The 22,990-nt window shown below is 41.0% G+C and overlaps 1 protein-coding gene across 3 annotated transcripts in view; it reads left to right on the top strand.

Annotated features, from left to right (window-relative positions):
- si:ch1073-396h14.1 (disintegrin and metalloproteinase domain-containing protein 10) overlaps positions 1 to 22,990 on the top strand; it is a 121,249-nt gene that overhangs the window by 21,263 nt on the left and 76,996 nt on the right. For 2 of the 3 annotated variants that reach the window (XM_028816524.2, XM_051935271.1), the window contains exon 4: positions 3,437 to 3,577. The exons of the other annotated variant lie outside the window; for it this stretch is intronic. In XM_028816524.2, the coding sequence (XP_028672357.1) occupies positions 3,437 to 3,577 (141 nt within the window). The remainder of the gene's footprint in view (positions 1 to 3,436; positions 3,578 to 22,990) is intronic. 3 annotated transcript variants of the gene reach the window in all.

The raw sequence follows: 22,990 nt of genomic DNA, 5'->3' as shown, positions 1-22,990 counted from the left end.
GTATGACAGTGTGGTACAACAGCTGCACAGCACAGGACAGGAAGGACTTGACACGGGTGGTGAGAACAGCACAGGGGATCGTGGGAAGTCCTCTCCTAGACCTGGACTCTGCATATGTTGGAAGGGTGCAGAAGAGGGCGAAATGTATAGCTGCGGATCTCACCCATCTGGGAAATGGACTGTTTGTACCACTGCCTTCAGGAAAGCAGTACAGAAACGTAAAATCACGTACCAGCAGACTGAAAGACAGCTTTTTCCCCAGAGCTGTGAAGTCTGTCTGCCCCTGCTGATACACACACCTACATCGACCCGTAACCTGCCCCCCTATAGACATGCACACGCACTTACCCTCGTAATCAAACACACACACTCGTATTCCTCCCCTGCAGACCCACACACACAGATCACTGGTCTCTGCAGGCGTACTACCTCAGGAAAAGTCTGGACTTGACGTTTTATTGCTGCCGTCTTTTATACTTACTTATTATGTTTATTTTATTATTTATAGTGTATTGTGTATTTGAAGTATTCTTCCTTGAAGCCGAGTCCTACCAATGAAACATTTTGTTATGTGTACTGTATGCATAATGACAATAAAGAATTCTATCTATCTATCTATCTATCTATCTATCTATCTATCTATCTATCTATCTATCTATCTATCTATCTATCTATCTATCTATCTATCTATCTATCTATCTATCTATCTATCTATCTATCTATCTATCTATTTAAAGTAGAAGTGTACTTGATAAAGACAATACATTTAAATGAATTCATACCTGAATGAACACTGTCATCATTCACTGGCCATATAACAGTCAGTCAGTCAGTCAGTCAGTCAGTCGCTTAAGTGCACAGGTGAGGAGTCGTCCGCATCTGTAATTGTTGCCAGGAGCTGCTAATTGCCACATCTGATCCACGTGCCCATAATGTTTAATAGAAGCGCGAGGTGGAAGGAGAGGAGAGAGAGAAAAGAATGTCATGGGAGGTTAAAGGAGAAGAAGATGGAAGGAAGCAGGATGGAGAAAGTCATTGAGAGAGAGAGCGAGAGCAGGCTCGTGAGAATTTAATGCAGCTGGTAGGAGAGTGGGGTGTTTGGCCAGCACCTGAGGGCTGACGGTAGTGGTCGCTTCTGCTGAACGCTTGTTTGGAGCAGAAGTGACCGGGAGAAGGTTGGCATGCCGCAGTGAAGGAAGAGGAGTCGAGGAGGCTTTGGGTGTGTTGAGCCCCAGTGTGAGCTCCCTGGCCACTGGGGAAGGAACCCAAGTCTAGATCCGGCTGGACCCCAACATAGCCGGGGATCAGAGGGCTACCGGACCAGAAATGAAGGAGCTACATTTGCTGGTAGGGCGACTCCCCTTTTGCGGGTACCGAATGGGAGCCGCCAGTAAAAGAACAGACCTGGCTTTAGTTTTTAAAGAAAGACTGCTTCTTACCGTTATTTTAACCTTGTTTTAAAATTATTTTTCTAGTGTGTTTTCAACCTCCACAGTTCACTTGTTTTTATTGGATTATTTATTTGAAGATTTGAGAGACACTGCACTTATTTATTTGGACACTTTGTTGTTGATTTTGTTAATTTTTTTAATAAAAGCACTTTGCACTTTTTGCACCATCCCCTTGCTTCACTGTTGTGCCTCACTGTCCAGCTTATCGGTGACATTACTGACGGTGTCGGGTTCGAGAGCTCCCAGAAGCTGAATGAAAGCATGGAGCAGAACCCGCATCGTCACAGGCAGTCATTGTCCAACCCGCTATATCATAACATAGGGTCACGGGGATCTGCTGGAGCCAATCCCAGCCAGCACAGGGTGCAAGGTAGGAACAAATCCTGGGCAGGGCGCCATATAACATCAAAATGAATTTACTTATTCCAGACACTCAGCCATCCCACTGCTGGATGTGTGTACTGTACAGGGTGGTCCAGATCTAAGTATGTAATTTACATTACGCTATAACTTGTTAAGTTTATTACATAGAGAATTCACAAAAAAATATTTTTGTTGCCAATAGATGGCAGCACCTGCCCTGCATTCGTTTATTACAAGATATTTCAAACAATTCTTTAGTCTTGCATTGTCTTCCTGCATTGCATTGAAAGTTGCATAATTAGATCTGGACCACCCTATATATAACTACAGGCTCCATTGTCATAATAGGTAATCCGGCCCTGAGTATGGCACTGAGTTGGGTCCTCAGATTAAAATGTTTAATAACCCCTGATCTATCAAATGAAACCAATTGTGGTTTATGGCATTGCAATATCACATATTATAAGCTGCCCGTGTGCAAGTTATACATATGCAACTGGAAAAGGGGTCCTTGGATGTAAAAAGGTTGGGAAGCACTGCTTTAGGTACCTTTTTGCAAACTGGACTGCAGATTGTTGCAGTGATGCTTGTCCTCCTGGAGCTCAGCCATGCACGTCAGAGGGTCACCTACCAGGCTCATTACGGGTAAGCACTACCACTCCGGGACATGAGGGGGCGCTGTCACTGACGATGTTGTCAGAGCTGCGCCCCTTTGGTTCCAGAAACTGTAAAACTGAGGCTCTCCCAAAACAGGGGTCACCTCATTCCAGGGTGTGCCGATCTATTTCATATAGTGCCTTTCATATCTATCTCTATATCTTTCTATCTCACTTTGCCTTTTAGCAAAAAAAAAAAAAAACAAGAATCAAAAAATAATTTAATAAAAAAAGCACACAGGCAAAATGTATACTTTATGATAAATCATTACTGAAAGCAAACAAAAAAATTAAGTAAAAACAGCAATTGTGACACTTGACTTAGACGCCATTTTAGCCCTCTACAAGTGTGAAACCAATCTAAGGCGCTCTATAAAACATGCGTTGACAGAGCAATCCCAGCCCCTGTCAGCTTTAGTTTCTCAAGCCCCACTCTGCAATTGGCGACGCTCTGGATGGACCTTATGATTCCCACATGGGCTTAGACGCAGGCCCATGAAGTGACCTCATGTAAGTCATCCGCCAAACGCACACACACCTACCTCTCCGCTGAAGAATGCTTTGTCCAGCTGTTCCCAGATAGGTTTGTTGGTTGCTGTAGCTGAATTTGTTTGGACACTGTTGGCTGAAAGTTTCTGGGCTCACAGCGGCACTGTAAAGGCAGGCCACACAGCGTGAAGAATTCCAAATGGAAAAGATATGGAAAGAAAATTCTGAAAATCACAAGGAAGGCGCTCTGTGCCGTGTTTCCCTATCAGACGCTGAGACTGCAGTAGAGGAAATGTTGAGTCTTCAGTCATAAGGGGCACAAATCAAAGCCCACCTGTGATACACTGTGTGTGTCCGCACGTTCAAAATGTCGACAATACTCGCACAAAATTATACTACGACTCTGAATTTAGTGTCTTAGGATGGCGTTCTCCTATAAGAGGATGCTAAATGAAACGGTGTTTGTGTCACCCACAGGGGATGCCAACTCCTCCTGCCACGGCTCACTCATTTCTGGCCGCTTTGAAGGGTTTATCCAGACCTCCAATGGAACTTTCTACGTGGAGCCTGTGAGCCAACGGGAATACCACTCGGTTATTTACCACCAGGATGACGTTGGTGAGTACTGACCCCCCGAATGATGTTTAATACTGTGCTGCCGTACCTCCCATGATGCAGTTCACCACTGCTTCCCAAAATTTGGTTTTCCTAAATTTTTTGTCCTTCCACCTAGTTTTGGTATCAGCTGCAAAATTAACCATGTTGTATATGCTGTCAACAGAATTTTGATATCATTAGATTACATTAGATAAACGTTACTAATCCCATTCAGATGAATACAGCAGCAGAAACATCAAAACAGGACAGATAATACAGCCAATCAATCAATCAATCAATCAATGAAATAAATTAATTAAACTTAACAAGTACATCAGGGGGGAACATTGACTTGCCTAATAGCAGTGGGCAGAAAAGATCGTCCAGAGGTCCCTCTTAGCACACCATGGAGGAATGAACTTCTTCATGATGGCATCTAATTTTACCATCATCCTTTTTTCCACAAGGATAAAAAAAAAAAAAAGTACAGGGACCCCACTGATGGCAAATGTGTCAAATTAAAATGACATCCCAACAGCACAATGCAAGATGCTGAAAGACGTCTTCCAGAATGGCAGGATTTCATCACGGGACCACCAGGTAGTGCTTGCCACTGTTGATGTCCAAGTGCTTGAGTCTACCATCAGGAAATGAGATCCACATGGGAGGTGGGCCAGGAGGAAACCAAAGGGAGACTTAGGGAGGAAGGGACCCCTGGGCGGGAACTATTGCTTGGGACCCCACCTGGGTGTTCTGAGGGAATCTATCTATCTATATAGTGCCTTTCATATCTATCTATCTATCTATCTATCTATCTATCTATCTATCTATCTATCTATCTATCTATCTATCTATCTATCTATCTATCTATCTATCTATCTATCTATATAGTGCCTTTCATATCTATCTATCTATCTATCTATCTATCTATCTATCTATCTATCTATCTATCTATCTATCTATCTATCTATATAGTGCCTTTCATATCTATCTATCTATCTATCTATCTATCTATCTATCTATCTATCTATCTATCTATCTATCTATCTATCTATCTATCTACATAGTGCCTTTCATATCTATCTATCTATCTATCTATCTATCTATCTATCTATCTATCTATCTATCTATCTATCTATCTATCTATCTATCTATCTATCTATCTATCTATATAGTGCCTTTCATATCTATCTATCTATCTATCTATCTATCTATCTATCTATCTATCTATCTATCTATCTATCTATCTATCTATATAGTGCCTTTCATATCTATCTATCTATCTATCTATCTATCTATCTATCTATCTATCTATCTATCTATCTATCTATCTATCTATCTATCTATCTATCTATCTATATAGTGCCTTTCATATCTATCTATCTATCTATCTATCTATCTATCTATCTATCTATCTATCTATCTATCTATCTATCTATCTATCTATAAAGTGCCTTTCATATCTATCTATCTATCTATCTATCTATCTATCTATCTATCTATCTATCTATCTATCTATCTATCTATCTATCTATCTATCTATATAGTGCCTTTCATATCTATCTATCTATCTATCTATCTATCTATCTATCTATCTATCTATCTATCTATCTATCTATCTATCTATCTATCTATCTATCTATATAGTGCCTTTCATATCTATCTATCTATCTATCTATCTATCTATCTATCTATCTATCTATCTATCTATCTATCTATCTATCTATCTATCTATCTATCTATCTATAAAGTGCCTTTCATATCTATCTATCTATCTATCTATCTATCTATCTATCTATCTATCTATCTATCTATCTATCTATCTATCTATCTATCTATCATATAGTGCCTTTCATATCTATCTATCTATCTATCTATCTATCTATCTATCTATCTATCTATCTATCTATCTATCTATCTATCTATCTATCTATCTATCTATCTATCTATATAGTGCCTTTCATATCTATCTATCTATCTATCTATCTATCTATCTATCTATCTATCTATCTATCTATCTATCTATCTATCTATCTATCTATAAAGTGCCTTTCATATCTATCTATCTATCTATCTATCTATCTATCTATCTATCTATCTATCTATCTATCTATCTATCTATCATATAGTGCCTTTCATATCTATCTATCTATCTATCTATCTATCTATCTATCTATCTATCTATCTATCTATCTATCTATCTATCTATCTATCTATCTATCTATCATATAGTGCCTTTCATTTCTATCTATCTATCTATCTATCTATCTATCTATCTATCTATCTATCTATCTATCTATCTATCTATCTATCTATCTATCTATCTATCTATTATGTAATGCCCTCGCTCTCTATTATAAAGATACAGTAGATGTACAAATGCTAATAAACAGGTGCAGGTTCAACTCCAGTCCATCAGTCAGAGTTCTTCTATCCATTCCTTTCAGTTCAATTCAGTTCAGCATGCGTGTTTTTCATGTGTTTAGTTCAGGTGCCCAGATGGGCAGTTACTGCTGGTCTCCATCTCCACACAGATACGCCAGGGTACACGTTAGCGTGTGGAAGACCTGTATTTTTAAAGGAGGTCTTTGGAAAGCAGAGGCAGAAGCAGGTCATTAATGGCAGTTATGGACAAACACTCCTTGGCAGAGAGAGCTATTTCAGGGCTGGCCATGGAGGATAACTGTGAAGTGCCAACATCTTAAGGGTCACCTACTCAGAGCCAACAAGAACAGGAATTTGAGCGAAGAATAAAAGGTTGAAATTTGAGCCTCCTGGGTTCCATCACACTGGCAGGTTTGCTGGTTTCCCACAGTGTGGCATGAATGGAATGCAAAACAAGGAAATTGTGAGCATGCAGTTTTTTTTTTTTTGGCAGAGACTCCCAGAGAGTAATTTTCGTGACTAAGGGTTGGCCTGTGGTACAGTAAGATGGCACAAATGAGTACCTGATAGGAACTGAAAGAGTCATAAGTTTCCGCATGTGCACTTGAGACGAGTAGAGTGCATGAATGAAAAAACAAGAAAGAGCTTTGCTCAACATACATAGGCATCAGAAACATCGTGGGCACCTATGCTCCTGGGGCCTTATGTTAAGACATGTTAAGATGGCCCCACACTGGTACACCTCCTTCCAACAGACAATCCCCCCCCCCCCCACCCAAAAAAAAACAATGTTCACTTTCAGTCAATTGGCTCATTGAGAGGAGCAAATCAGAGGAGTGGAGATGAATCTTCAGAGCAGCTGTGAAGATGGCTGCCAGGCCTGGCACACCTCCAGTTTTCCACACTTTGAATCTGTCTCACTTGCCCTGGCAGCTGGTTCTTGTCTTGGAGATTGGTCTTCTTGCCTTGGCAGCTGGTTCTTGTCTTGGAGATTGGTCTTCTTGCCTTGGCAGCTGGTTCTTATTCTGGACGGCAGTGTGCGCCCCCTCATCCTACTTGTGCACAGTATGGAGGGACGTATTGTATGAGCTTCCCGAGTGAACAGAAATACAAGTTGTAACCTCCAGGTGGCGCAAAAATAACTGATTCTGCTCTCCTTGTGTGTCTAGAGATGCACACTCTTGTCGTTTTGATCATAGACATATATAGATAGACGCCGCATTCACTGTGTTGCTCAGTCAACACGATACGTCAGTGCGTACGCCGTACGCCATATTGTGAGTGGCAAAAGTGCCATTTAAACTAATACAGGTAGACGTGGAAACTGGGTTATCTGAAGTTAAAAACAATGACGTTTAAAACAGTATCGTTTACATACAGTACAACTGATTTTGATGAATCGTTTAAATGCAATTATTTATATTGTGAAGGACAGCCGGGTCCCATGCCCGGCAGGGACGCCCCTTCTGCATCTGTTCCGGGGGAGCTACCATGGACAGCTCAATACCTCCCCCGGGACGCTTGGTGGCAGCCTCCCTGGCAGACGATGATTCCCCAACCTGGCGCATGGCTCCATGGGAGATGGAGTCCTCCACAGCCTGGTTGGGGGCTCGGATGGCCGTCAGGGGGAGCTGCATGGAGTCTGCAGCCCGGCTGGTCAAATCTTCAGCCCCACCCGGAAATGCAATTAGGACCAGGTGATCAAGCACCTGGAATGCTTCCGGGTGGGGTATAAAAAAGGCCAGCCACCACCACTCGAGAGAGCCAGAGTCGGAGGAGGGGGAGGAGGAGGACTAAGCCTGAGGAGGAGTGGTGGTGCCAGAAGGATTGTTGCTGTGGTGATAATTGTGCTTTTGTGGGACTGTGTATTGCCTGTGGGTCACGGGGAAGACGTGCGCCCACAGGTGAAGAAAATAAAACGTTTGTGTTTTAAGACATACGGTGTCTGTCTGTCTGTGCCTGGGGCCTGGTCTTTTACAATATCCATTTATACACTAATAATGACAATTATTAAATAATAATAATAATTATTATTATTAAATAATTCCTCCCATATAAGTAACATTTCTCGGACTGCCTTCTTCCATCTCCGAAACATTTCTAGACTTTGTCCTGTTCTTATGCAGCACAGTACTGAAGTATTGGTTAATGCCGAGTCACCTCACGTATAGATTACTGTAATGCTATTCTATCTGGCATCCCACAAAAACATATTCATCGCTTACAACTTCTTCAAAATTCTGCTGCCAGGATAATAACCTGCTGTTCTAAATCCACTGAACATATTTCACCTTTTTCTCTCTCGACTTCACTGGCTCCCTGTTCACTACCGATTACAATACTAAATACCGCTCTTAACGTTTAAAGCTCTCCACAACCTCACTGATCTCCTCCAGACTGACACTCCTCTCGCTCACTCAGATCCTCATCTGCAGCTCGACTTTCTGTACCGCACATCAGACTCAGTTCTATGGGAGCTCGAGCGTCACTCATTGTGCTCCTCAACTCGGGAATTCTCTTCCCTCTCATATCCGTCAGCTCGATTCAATAACACATTTTAAAACTACCCTCAAAACTTATCTTTTCAAACTGGCATACCAATTGTGAATTTTGCACTGTTACTGCCAGTTATCTTTGTTTGTCTTTCTTTTAACAGTGAAATGATACTCAATGACAAGAATAAACAATTTTATTGTATACAGATTGGCTTAATTTCTGAAAACATTTCACTCATTCCTCTCTCAATCTCACACACACACACACACAATGTGGTTACTTTAATATATACAGGATAGGATCTAAAATCCATGAAACAGAACTGTCTTACATAGCTTTTTCTGTGTGTTGCCACCCTGTAATTTGAGGAGTATTCAGTCCGGCAATATGGTGCAGCCTTAGTTTGTGGAAGACAACTAAAGACATGAGCATAAAATGATGGTTGTCAATTTCAAACTGGGGTTCCTCGATGTGCTCCTTGAGAAAAAACACATCATCTGAACAAATCTGAGCCTGAACAAACTGATTGATCAACGATACACTGACAGCTTGTCCTAATGTCGACTGTCGGATAACACGCTCAGCTACTTTGACCACCTTGACTGGACCCTCAGAAGGACTCATCAAACCTCCTTTGTTTTTTAATGTGAGCGAGTGGTAGCTTTGATCATATGATGCCGGTACAGCATCTGCTACCAAACTAGCAGGGCACACATCACAGGACAACTTTCTCAAAATCCTGTCTAAGGGCTACCTCCCACTGCTTCCTGAGGTGGATTTCTTTGGGAAACTTTCAAAGTTTGAGAAATGTTAACAGTTAACAACAATCTACATAGTTAGTGACTAAATACGTTTAGCCAAAACGTCGTTTTTGAGGCTCACTTAAGCACATAAATGTATAGCTTCGTTATCTTAGCCTGGCGTAGCTAAAGTTAAGATTATAAAATGGGATTTTCTAATGGCCAAATATAACCAAAACAATTGTTCATCTTTATCTATGAAATGTAATCCCTGTGATCTGGTTTGGAGCGTACAGTGGTTTGTACAATACCAAGCAGCACATGCGTGAGGCATCTTTATCCATTACTTCACTCCACAGCAGTGCCACTCGCAATATGGCGGCGACGTTGACGATGTCTAGTAATTCTATGTCTATGGTTTTAATTACCACCAGGACTGATCAGGAAGCACCTGCTAAATCTCCGTCCACCTTTCTTTGTTTTATTTATTTATTTTTAAACCAGTCAGGCTCTTACACCCTGGCAGCATCGGGCACAAGATAGGCACAAAGCTTTGATGGGAGGCCAGGCCGTCTGCAGTTTTTTTTTGTTTTTTCTTTTCTACCAGACATCGGACCTTACTTTATTCTTTGTTATTTAGTATTGCCTAATCTTATTTTTCTACTTTATTTTTTTATAATTTTTTCTATTTTAATCTTGTAATGCACTTTGAACTACACCACTTGTATGAAAACGTGCTAAAGAAATAAATAACCTTGTTGTTCATTTCAGAGCGGTCCTGTTGTGTCAGAGTTGGATATGCACACTACACACAGAAGGGGTTAACTCGTCTGGGCAGGATTTCCCATTTCACTCCGAGTGCTCATCGTCGCACAGGGAGCTTTACACGTTGTCAGGCTGACATGGCCGGAGGACAGCTGAACGGCTCAGCTGCGCTGCAAGTCAGCACCATTTTTTTTTCCCACCGCTGCAGTGTATGATCCAGTAGCTGAAACACAGACAATCAGACAATCACGTTGTGTTTCCCTCTGACTTGAGCAGCTGCCAGGCATGCAGCCAGGAATCCAAGTCCTGCAGCTGTCCCAGTATGGGAGTTGGCACATGGCAGACGGTGCAACGTGTTCAGGGCCTTTCAACGCAGGAAAAGTAAAAACGTAAAGCCGCCTTGACTTGTTAAAGTCTGCAAACGTCAACAATGGGGGTCTCTACATTTAGAGTCTCTGATGTATGGCAGGCCATGTTGTTGTTGTTATTACTACAGACAAATTTTATTATAGATAGATAGATAAATAGATAGATTTGAAAGGCACTATATAACAGATAGATAGATAGATAGATTTGAAAGGCACTATATAACAGATAGATAGATAGATAGATTTGAAAGCCACTATATAATAGATAGATAGATAGATTTGAAAGGCACTATATGATAGATAGATAGATAGATAGATAGATAGATAGATAGATAGATAGATAGATAGATAGATTTGAAAGGCACTATATAACAGATAGATAGATGGTACCTTTCACATCTATCTATCTATCTAACAACAACAACAACATTTATTTATATAGCACAATTTCATACAAATGATGTAACTCAAAGTGCTTTACATAATGAAGAAAGAGAAAAAAGACAAAATAAATAACACACAGATAGATTTGAAAGGCACTATATAATAATTAGATGATAGATAGATAGATATGGAAAGCACTATATAATATATAGATATGAAAGGCTCTTTATAATAGATAAATATGAAAGTTACTATATAACAGATAGATAGATACAACAACAACAACAACATTTATTTCTATAGCACATTTAGATAGCTAGATAGATAGATAGATAGATTTGAAAGGCACTATATAATGGATAGATAGATAGACAGATTTGAAAGGCACTATATAATAGATAGATAGATAGATTTGAAAGGCACTATATAATAGATAGATAGATAGATTTGAAAGGCACTATATAACAGATAGATAGATAGAGTGGTGCAATGGTTAAGGCTTTAGACCCCTAACCCAGAGGCTGTGGGCTCAGATCCCACCACTGACACTGTGTGACCCTAAACAAGTCACTTTACCTGCCCTACTCCAATTGGAAAATGAAATGTAACCAATTGTATCTCAAAAAAGTTGTAAGTCTCTTTGGATAAAAGTGATGGCAAATAAATAAATGTAAATTTAGTTAGATAGATTTGAAAGGCACTATATAATAGGTATCTGTACAGATAAGCAAGGCCTTCTTTGAAAGAGACGTTGCCTGGATGGTAATGTATGTCACTCCCAAACCTGTCTGTATCATTCAGCATTAATGGCGCCTAAGCAGATGTGGAAGCTACGCATGCCTTGAGCACTAACACACCCCCATACCATTACGGCTGCTGGCTTTTGTACCGTGTGCTGATGAGAAGCCGTATGCTCCCTCTGTTCTTTAGCCCGGAGGACTCAGCATCAATGATTTCTAAAAAAGAATAACAAATTTTGATCCGTCTGACCACAGCACAGTTGTCCACTTTGAGCGAGTCAAATTCAGGGAGCTGCAACATGCAGGGGTTGCTTTCTCAAAGTGAGTGACGCCATTTCAACTTTCTTTCATCCGGACCAGAAGAACTGGGGCTTCCAAGGTATGGAGTGGGTTTATTTGCTCTGCCCTATGTGGGTGTCTTCTGGGAACTGCAGGTGGAAAAAAAAGAGATGACATAGTAAGTGACTAAAGCCCCTCTTGGCGTGACGGGGTATTGCATATGTGGTTTGAGCTTCAGCGGTGACCCCCAGACACCCATATGTGACTCTCTATCTCTCTTTCTTTCTCTTTATGTTTGTATAATAATAATAATAATAATAATAATAATAATAATAATAATAATAATAATAATAATACATTTTATTTATATAGCGCCTTTCCCATGCGCAATATACTTGTATATACATCGATATACATATATATAAAATCCAACATCTGTCCGTCTGCCTGTCTGTATGTCTGTCCGCTTTTCACGAGAGAACTACTTCACAGATTTAGATCGTTTTTTTTCTATAATTTTCTTCTCTCGTCGCGCTAAGAATCAGAGTTCACTTGCGGTACTGATTTATTTGCACAACATTGAAAGAGAGGCTGAGGACTGAGATGAAGGGGACGGGGTCCTCCTCACTCACGCACCAGCCTCAATTCGAGTCACTCTGCCTCTCGCCATGTGTTGCTTCTGCTTAGCTAGCGATTCCTGTTTGTTCAACAGACATCATCATCTAGAGGTTGTTAAGGAGTAACGTTTGATGTTCTTCAGAGAGAGATCAGAGCTACGTGTGTTTTAGAGGAGACAACTGCTGATTGCCAGAGATATCACAGCCATGTGCTTTTCTCCCCATGCGGGGGACGCTCTCCGTCAGAGCAGAACACGATCAGATATACAGTGGCAACGTTTGACACGAGAGTGTAAATACTTTCCGTTTGGATAGAATTATATTTTTTTACATTTTTTTATTGATTTGTCAAGTTTGTCCTGTTTCACTACTATGTGGGCGGAGCCGCAGGGGGGCTTCTGATTCTTTATATATACTGTATATACATATATACTAGGGGGCTTTGCCTCCTGCTCGCTTCACTCACCAACCCCCAAAGCCTGTGCTACGCGCCGGCCACTTCTCGTCTCTGCCGCTCCAGTATGTGGATTCCACTTTCACCGAACAACAAATCTTTAAATTTTTGCAGATACGCCTCTTCATTGGTAACAAACACTACTTTTCCCTGATGGCAACACGAATTAGACGATCTACAAGTCTCCGACTTAAAGTTTAAATCTGAACAATATATGCAATCTCTTTTCGCTGTTCCGTTATTTCACCCAATAATAATTTCCATTTGTTTGCACTAATGCAATCTTTATTATCATTTTATTGAGACTTTTGAATTTTTCTACTTCCATTATCTGTAACCTGCTCTGCATGTTATCGCGCCAATGTTTCTGAATTCTTTATGACGTTCTGCTTTGTCATCTACTCTTTGTCTTTTATTTCCGGCCCCAGGTGTGGTTAAATCTCGTGACACAAAGTCTCCTCTCAAGGCACATGAAAGTGTTTCTCTGAGAAAATCACCTCTCATCCCAGGATTTTTTTATTTTGATTTTTTTAGATTAGATTCTTTAGATTTTTTTAATAGAGAGATATATAATATATATTATATATATTTTACGGCCAAAACCCGAAATCAGCCAAAGCGGGAAGTGTCCAGCCAAATCAGGAAATGGCCAATTTTGCTGTAAATTGACCAGCCAATTTCCGATCTTTTCTTCGATTTCGGGATTTGGCCGACTATTTTGTGAAATGGCATGGGGCAATTGGCCATAGTCGGAAGAAAAAAGGCAGGAGTTGCGATTTGTTGTGCACTTAGTACAGTAATCCCTCTCTTATCGCGGGAGATAGGTTCCAAGGCCGACCGCGATAACTGAATTTCCACGTAAGTAGGGACACTATATTTATTTAATTATTTAACGTGTATTTGGACGTTTTTAAACCCTCCCTGTATTGTTTACAACCCACCATTTACTCTGTTAATAACAGGGACAACTGCTAAGCAACATGAAATCAGTAGATAAGTTTACACTTACTGTATAGCGAAGTACACGTAGCAGCTTGTAGGCGGTCATGACGTCGTCGACCTTGTTGCAAAGATTCCTAAAGCAGATTCCATCCAGACTACTGCCTTATCACGTCCACTTGCAACTCGTTTTGCGCCCTGGTTAAAGGACACTGCGACCATAGATCTTATATGCTTTTCCTCCTTTTTAAATAAAAAGAATCGTGGACTCGTTGATGCTGTGATGGTGTCCTGCAGCGGTGTAGCTGTTCCCTTCCTTCAACATATCCAAAACTTTTACCTTTTCTGCAATCATTTGCATCTTCTGTTGGTTCTTGGACACGGCCCCTGAAGCAGTAGCACGTTAATGCTGAATGAGTGAGATGAGACTTCCTGGTTAATGCAGCGCTCCATCACTGAGCCAATCAGCAGCACACAGGAACTTAACTGCATGCTCTGATTGGGTAGCTTCTCAGCCATCCGCCAATAGCATCTCTTGTATGAAATCAACTGGGCAAACCAACTTAGGAAGCAAGTACCAGAAGTAAAAAGACCCATTGTCCGCAGAAACCCGCGAAGCAGCGAAAAATCCGCGTTATATACAGTAATCCCTCCTCCATCGCGGGGGTTGCGTTCCAGAACCCCCCGCGAAAGGTGAAAATCCGCGAAGTAGAAACCATATGTTTATATGGTTATTTTTATATTGTCATGCTTGGGTCACAGATTTGCACAGAAACACAGGAAGTTGTAGAGAGACAGGAACTTTATTCAAACACTGCAAACAAACATTTGTCTCTTTTTCAAAAGTTTAAACTGTGCTCCATGACAAGACAGAGATGACAGTTCCGTCTCACAATTAAAAGAATGCAAACATATCTTCCTCTTCAAAGGAGTGCGCGTCAGGAGCACAGAATGTCAGAAAGGGAGAGAAAGCATACAAATCAATAGGGCTGTTTGGCTTTTAAGTATGCGAAGTACCGCGGCACAAAGCTGTTGAAGGCAGCAGCTCACACCCCCTCCGTCAGGAGCAGAGAGAGAGAGAGAGAGAGAGAGAGAGAGAGAGAGAAATCAATACGTGCCCTTCGAGCTTTTAAGTATGCGAAGCACCGTGCAGCATGTTGCTTCACGAAGCAGCTGCACAGAAGGGAGCAAAGTGAAGATAATCTTTCAGCATTTTTAGACGAGCGTCCGTATCGTCTAGGTGTGCAAACAGCCCCCCTGCTCACACCCCCTACGTCAGGATCAGAGAAAGTCAGCGCAAGAGAGAGAGAGAGAGAGAAAAGTAAGTTGGGTAGCTTCTCAGCCATCTGCCAATAACGTCCCTTGTATGAAATCAACTGGGCAAACCAACTGAGCAAGCATGTACCAGAAATTAAAAGACCCATTGTCCTCAGAAATCCGCGAACCAGCAAAAAATCCGCGATATATATTTAAATATGCTTACATATAAAATCCGCGATAGAGTGAAGCCGCGAAAGGCGAAGCGCGATATAGCGAGGGATTACTGTATTTAGATATGCTTACATATAAAATCCGCTAAGTCGTGAATCCGCGAAAAGTGAACCGCGAAGTAGCAAGGGATTACTGTAGTGCAATTGCATTGAATGTATCCTTGGCCCAGCATCTGGTGATGTCCATGAGTTCAAGACTTCAGGCTGTCATTGCCAGCAAAGGGTTTTCAATCAAGTATTAGAAATGAACATTTTATTTCCAGTTATTTAATTTGTCCAATTACTTTTGAGCCCCTGAAATGAAGGGATTGTGTTAATAAAATGCTTTAGTTGCCTCACATTTTTATGCAATCGTTTTGTTCACCCCACTGAATTAAAGCTGAAAGTCTGCACTTCAACTGCATCTGAGTTGTTTCATTTCAAATTCATTGTGGTAATGTACAGAACCAAAATTAGAAAAAAGTTGTCTCTGTCCAAATATTTATGGACCTAACTATATTTATTTATTTATTTTTTACATCTTCTCACCTCCTCCAATCTCACATCAGTTTCTCAGACACATCGAATTTTGTTGCAGCAGCACAGTTACCAATTTCTTTCGCCACTTCAACGACGTTTAATTTATAACCAGGTTCTGATCGAACGCTCCATTGTAGATAAGGGTTGCTCTTACAATAAAGGTGTACGAGGGTGTGAGATACAAAAAACACAAAACAGTGCAAACGTCACTTCGGAAAAGTTCGGGTATTACCATGTGGTGACGTGGGCACAATACATGGTGGTTACTCTCTCAGGTGGGCATTAGCATATCATAATCTTTTTGACCAATAGCGTGAGTTTTCCACATTCGACTTATACGACCGAAATTAATAAATACCAGAAATTATACGGTAAAATCAAGCCTTGACTTATCCCTGGGAGAACTTAAACGCGAGTATATACGGCCCAGCTTCTCTCACCGTTAACATGCCATTTTAGAAACTGTGAGTAACCGGGTTATTATTAAAGTGCATTCAGACGCACTCTGCGTTATGTACGTCCTGAAAAGAAGGCAGGTGGCTGCTCTGTGTCGCTAACAAACGAGGGGAGGGCGGTTGACCCAAGCCCGTCTCCTCTTTCTTCAGATCTTCTTCAACAAGCTTCATTTGTAAGGTTATTAAGAAGGCCAAGTAAATTGCTCATGTAACCACAGGGTTTTGTTTTCTTCGAAAGCAGGTCAAGTATTTTGTGTTCCCCTGCCCGCTGTGACAGATCAGTAATCATTTCCTGAAATGTCTGAAGGACTTTGATACGGAGCACTTGAAGGGATGCCAAGCCAATAAACCACACGTGTCCCTGATAAAGACAGTCAGGTTACCTCAGTGTGAGAGAAGGTAAAAAAGAAACCCATGCTCCTAATGAAGGGCTTTATGGCTAACGCTCTCTTCTGCTTGATAAACTGGTGCCTCCGTGTCTGACTTACTTGGATTATTTATTTATTTTTTTCATCCTGGCATGAAAACTTTAGGATCTGACCCTAGCGAAAATAATAAATGGCACACCCAGAATGAGCTTAATGGCCTTGGTAGCTGTGTCCTCGTGGATCAAAAAGTGAGATGAGGATCCTTGAATTTCAGTTTACTCTTAATAAATATTAAATATTTATATTGTAACAAGGCACTATATTGCACCCGACCCAGCACAGACTGACACCGAGGCACGTGTAAAAAGAAAACAAATATCTATTTTTCTTCTCCTGTGGGTCATGTCTTCCCCGTGAACCCCACATGCACAACACAGTCCCAAAAAGCACAATCCATCAACACAAAACACTCCCTTCTGGCACCACCACCACTCCTCCCATCTACAGTAACTTCGTCCTCCTCCTCCCAACTCTGGCCACTGAGTGGTGGTTGCTAGCCCCCTCTATCGCCCACCCGGAAGTGCTTGATCACCTTTCCAGTTGCACTTCCAAGTGGGGCTGAAGACTCGTCCAACTGGGCTCAGGGACCCATGCAGCGTCCCCTGGCGGCCACCCCAGATCCCAACAGGGCTGTGGAGAACTCCATCTCCCATGAAGTCCTGCGGGAAACTGAGGCACCATTGTCAGCCAGAGAGGCTGCCACCTAGCATCCCAGGGGAGGTATTGAGCAGCCTATGGTTGCTCCCCCAGAATATACAGTGGACCCTTGACTTACGAACTCAATTCGTTCGAGGGCTGGTTGTAACTCAAGTTGGTTGTAAGTCAAGACTATTTTTCCCATAAGAAATAATGGAAATACGCATACTGCATTCTGAACCTCCCACTGCAACACTTACTTAACCTTTTCATAATAAAAAAGGGATGTATAATCCACTGACAGACTGAGGAGATCGTTCCTCCCCCACACTCTGCGACTCTTCAATTCCACCCGGGGGGGTAAACGTTAAAATTATACAAAGTTATTGTCTGTCTGTATACCTGCATTGTTATCACTCTTTAATTTAATATTTTCTTTATCATTATGTTGCTGCTGGAGTATGGGAATTTCCCCTTGGGATTAATAAAGTATCTATCTATCTATCTATCTATCTATCTATCTATCTATCTATCTATCTATCTATCTATCTATCTATCTATCTATCTATCTATCTATCTATCTATCTATCTATAATATAGTGCCTTTCTCTTCTATCTATCTATCTATCTATCTATCTATCTATCTATCTATCTATCTATCTATCTATCTATCTATCTATCTATCTATCTATCTATCTATCTATCTATCATATAGTGCCTTTCACATCTATCTATCTATCTATCTATCTATCTATCTATCTATCTATCTATCTATCTATCTATCTATCTATCTATCTATCTATCTATCTATCTATAATATAGTGCCTTTCACTCTCTATCTATCTATCTATCTATCTATCTATCTATCTATCTATCTATCTATCTATCTATCTATCTATCTATCTATCTATCTATCTATCTATCTATCTATCTATAATATAGTGCCTTTCACTCTATCTATCTATAATATAATGCCTTTCACTCTATCTATCTATCTATCTATCTATCTATCTATCTATCTATCTATCTATCTATCTATCTATCTATCTATCTATCTATCTATCTATCTATAATATAGTGCCTTTCTATCTATCTGTCTATCTATCTATCTATCTATCTATCTATCTATCTATCTATCTATCTATCTATCATATAGTGCCTTTCACATCTATCTATCTATCTATCTATCTATCTATCTATCTATCTATCTATCTATCTATCTATCTATAATATAGTGCCTTTCTATCTATCTATCTATCTATCTATCTATCTATCTATCTATCTATCTATCTATCTATCTATCTATAATATAGTGCCTTTCACTCTATCTATAATATAATGCCTTTCACTCTATCTATCTATCTATCTATCTATCTATCTATCTATCTATCTATCTATCTATCTATCTATCTATCTATCTATCTATCTATCTATCTATAATATAGTGCCTTTCTATCTATCTATCTATCTATCTATCTATCTATCTATCTATCTATCTATCTATCTATCTATCTATCTATCTATCTATCTATCTATCTATCTATCTATCATATAGTGCCTTTCACATCTATCTATCTATCTATCTATCTATCTATCTATCTATCTATCTATCTATCTATCTATCTATCTATCTATCTATCTATCTATCTATCTATCTATCTATCTATAATATAGTGCCTTTCTATCTATCTATCTATCTATCTATCTATCTATCTATCTATCTATCTATCTATCTATCTATCTATCTATCTATCTATCTATCTATCTATCTATAATATAGTGCCTTTCACTCTATCTATCTATAATATAATGCCTTTCACTCTATCTATCTATCTATCTATCTATCTATCTATCTATCTATCTATCTATCTATCTATCTATCTATCTATCTATCTATCTATCTATCTATAATATAGTGCCTTTCTATCTATCTATCTATCTATCTATCTATCTATCTATCTATCTATCTATCTATCTATCTATCATATAGTGCCTTTCACATCTATCTATCTATCTATCTATCTATCTATCTAATTTACCAAAAACACCAATAATTTTTCTAATGTACTAACCAAAAAGTTATAAAAAGTGCCTAGCCTACCAGAAACAACAATTTCATACTGTACTCACCATTTAATTTGACATCTTTGGGCTGCAGGAAGGGAGGAGCAGGAGGAGAATGAAATGGAAGGTGGTTATTGTTTGGAAGGAGCCTCCTTATACAAATCTTTTCTTTGTAAAATTGTCGAGATGGTGGATTTCGACATGCTGTACATATTAGCGAGATCGGTCACACAAACACCACTCTCATATTTCCGCACAATTTCCTTCTTCGTTTTGATTGTGATCGCTTTCTTTACCTTCATTACCTTCTCTTCCTTCCTTAGCAATTATCGAAAAAAATTATATAAATGACTGCACTGACCGAAATTACGTCCACAAACACATGTATCTCCGACTGACACTTACGAATGCTCTCAGCTGTTTGTTTCCAATCGCACAAGCGGATACACGTGACTGCATTCAGGTCGTAATGCAAGATGTTGGTCGTAAATCAAAACAAAAATTTTGGTCGTAAATCAAGTTGTTCGCATGCCAGGCCGGTCGTATATCAAGGGTCGACTGTATGTTGAAGGGGTGTCCCGGCTGGGCATGGGACCCGGCTGTCCACCACAATATATATATATTTATCCTGGGTATGACGTTAATCTGCATCCACACCTGCATGTAGGCCCTCCAACCTACAGGGAGAAATCTGGCACTCCAGCCACCATAAAAAACCTCCCAGTGTTCCTCTCCATTTGAACTGGTGTGGTGCTGAGGTGTCACCATTGCATGGCTACACTCGGGTTCTAATCTGGGATCTTGAGTTGATTTGTCATGTGGTGGGTGCAGCAAGGCGCTGTATCAGTGCGTGTTCCTAACCTCTCTCTATATTTAATACCAGCTGTCCCCCATGGCTCCGCCCACATAGTAGTGAAACAACACAAACTTTAAAAATCAATAATAAAAAAAAATGTAATTCTGGCCAAGCGGAAGGCAGGTACGCTCCCATGTTAAACGCTGCCACTGTATATCTGATCGTGTTCACCTCTGACGGGAGAGCGTCCCCCATGTGGCGAGAACAGCACATGGCCAATGAGCAGGGACCCTCGAAAACACACGTAGCTCTGATCTCTCTCGTCAAACGTTACTCCTTATCAATCTCTAGATGAAGATGTCTGCTGAGCAAACAGGAATCGCTAGTTAAGCGGAGCCAAGGGTGCGCTCCAACACGTGGCAAGAGGTAGAAAACTCGAACGGATTTGCACAAATAAATTACTCCTGCAAGCAAGCTATAATAATAATAATACATTTTATTTCTATAGCGCCTTTCCCTTGCTCAATGCAAAGTACATATACAAGTATAGAAATGTATCCATCCATCCATCCAGTTTCCAACCTGCTGAATCCGAACACAGGGTCACGGGGGTCTGCTGGAGCCAATCCCAGCCAACACAGGGCACAAGGCAGGAACCAATCCCGGGCAGAGTGCCAACCCACCGCAGGACACACACAAACACACCCACACACCAAGCACACACTAGGGACAATTTAGAATCGCCAATCCACCTAACCTGCATGTCTTTGGACTGTGGGAGGAAACCGGAGCGCCCGGAGGAAACCCACGCAGACACGGGGAGAATATGCAAACTCCACGCAGGGAGGACCCGGGAATCGAACACAGGTCCCCAGATCTCCCAACTGCGAGGCAGCAGTGCTACCCACTGCGCCACCGTGCCGCCCATAGAAATGTATGCACACCATATATTTATATCAGAACACATAACAGTATTGTTATTATACTACTGTGGAATTACAATAGGAATAGTAGGATATCTCATTATGACTTTGGAAATCCATCCATCCATTATCCAACCCACTATATCCTAACACAGGGTCACGGTGGTCTGCTGGAGCCGATCCCAGCCAGCATGGGGTGCAAGGCAGGAACAAATCCCTGGGCAGGGCGCCAGCCCACACACCCACACTAGAGACAATTTAGGATTGCCAGTGCAACTAACCTGCATGTCTTTGGACTGTGGGAGGAAACCCACGCAGACACAGGGAGAACATGCAAACTCCACGCAGGGAGGACCCGGGAAGTGAACCCAGGTCTCCTAACTGCGAGGCAGCAGCGCTACCCACTGCGCCACCGTGCCACCCAGCTTTGGAAATTCAACAGGATATTCCAGTATGACCTTGCAATTATATCATGAGCAATAAGCACCTCGACATTATTATTGTACTAATGATAAGATAGTGAAACCTGCAATTTATTACGGAAAGGATGTGATAACTCAGCAAGATTAAGGGATTAAAATAAAACCAAAACAGGCAACTGAAAAGTTGCAGATTAAATAAAATGGCAGTATACTGTAGGTATTAGAAAGAGCAGAAATGGAAATGACTCGGCTTCTTGTTCTGATATCTCAGTGAAGAATCACACATCGACGGTGACAGGACTGGCCTTGTGCTAGTAAAGCAGGTGCCAAGCAGAGTGAGATGATGTCACCAGTGCCAGGTTTGTAGATGACGCGGGCACAGACAATCCTATACAAGTTATACCGAGCAGACACTGAGGGAACTCCACGCGTGGTGGGTTATCATGTTTGAGGGTCTCTGCTTTGCTGCATGTGTGCATTTATTACACCCTCCGTGATGTCTGTGCTGCTCATACCGCCGTGTTTAGGCTCCGATGTTGATAATTGTTGATTAATATATATTTCATATTATGAATACACTGTCGTGTTCAAAATGTTAATACATTTATTGTCTCTTCATCTCATCTACCAAAACTGCTTAGCCTTGTGAGGGTCATGGAGGCAGCCGGCCAAGCAGATCAGCCCAGACTTTCCTTCACCCAGCGACAGATCCCAGCTCCTCTTGGGGAATTACAAGGTATTCCCAATCCAGCCAAGAGATATATCCCGCCGAGGACATCGTGGAGTCTCGACCCACTGGGATGTGCCCAGAGCAGCTCTAGGGGGAACCACATAGGGGTCATCCTTACGAAATGCCCAAATCACCTAAACTGGCTCCTCTTAATTCAAAGGAGCAGCGACTCTACTCTGAGGCTCTCCCGAATCATCTGAGCTTCTCACCCTACAGGCGAGTGTCAGCCCTGAAGAAAACTGATATCTTTTGCTTGCAATCGCGATCGCCTTCTTTCAACCATTACCCACAACTTATGTCCTCAGGCGAGGACAAGGATGTAGATTGACTGGTAAATGGAGAGTTTTGTCTTTTGATTCATCACCAAGATGGGCCAGTAGAGCATCTGCGGATCAGCTGCTGCCATTCCCATCTGCTGGTCGATCTCACGTTTTTTTCTTCCATCACTTGTGAACAAGATCCCGAGATACTTAGACTCCTCCACTATGGGCAGTTATTCCCACCTCACCTGGAGAGAGCAACACCAAGATCTCACATTTAGAGGTGCTGATCCTCATCCCTGCCATTTCATACTCGGTAGCAAATGTCAAAGGGCTCCCCAACCGGACACCTACAGTGGTGGCCAAAAGTGTTGGCGGTGACACAAATGTTGTGTTTTGCAAACTTTGCTGCCTCAGCATTTTCAGATTATTTTTTCCACATGTTTCTATGGTATACTGAAGAACACTTATAAACATTTCATAAGTTTCTTTTTTGGCAAATACATCAAATGTATGTGAAGAGTCAATATTTACAGTGCTGGCA

The sequence above is a fragment of the Erpetoichthys calabaricus genome, chromosome 12 (genome assembly GCF_900747795.2).
Source record: "Erpetoichthys calabaricus chromosome 12, fErpCal1.3, whole genome shotgun sequence".
Classification (NCBI taxonomy): Eukaryota; Metazoa; Chordata; class Cladistia; order Polypteriformes; family Polypteridae; genus Erpetoichthys; species Erpetoichthys calabaricus.
Note: the sequence above shows the minus strand (reverse complement) of the source record. Positions and strands in the feature narration are given on the sequence as shown.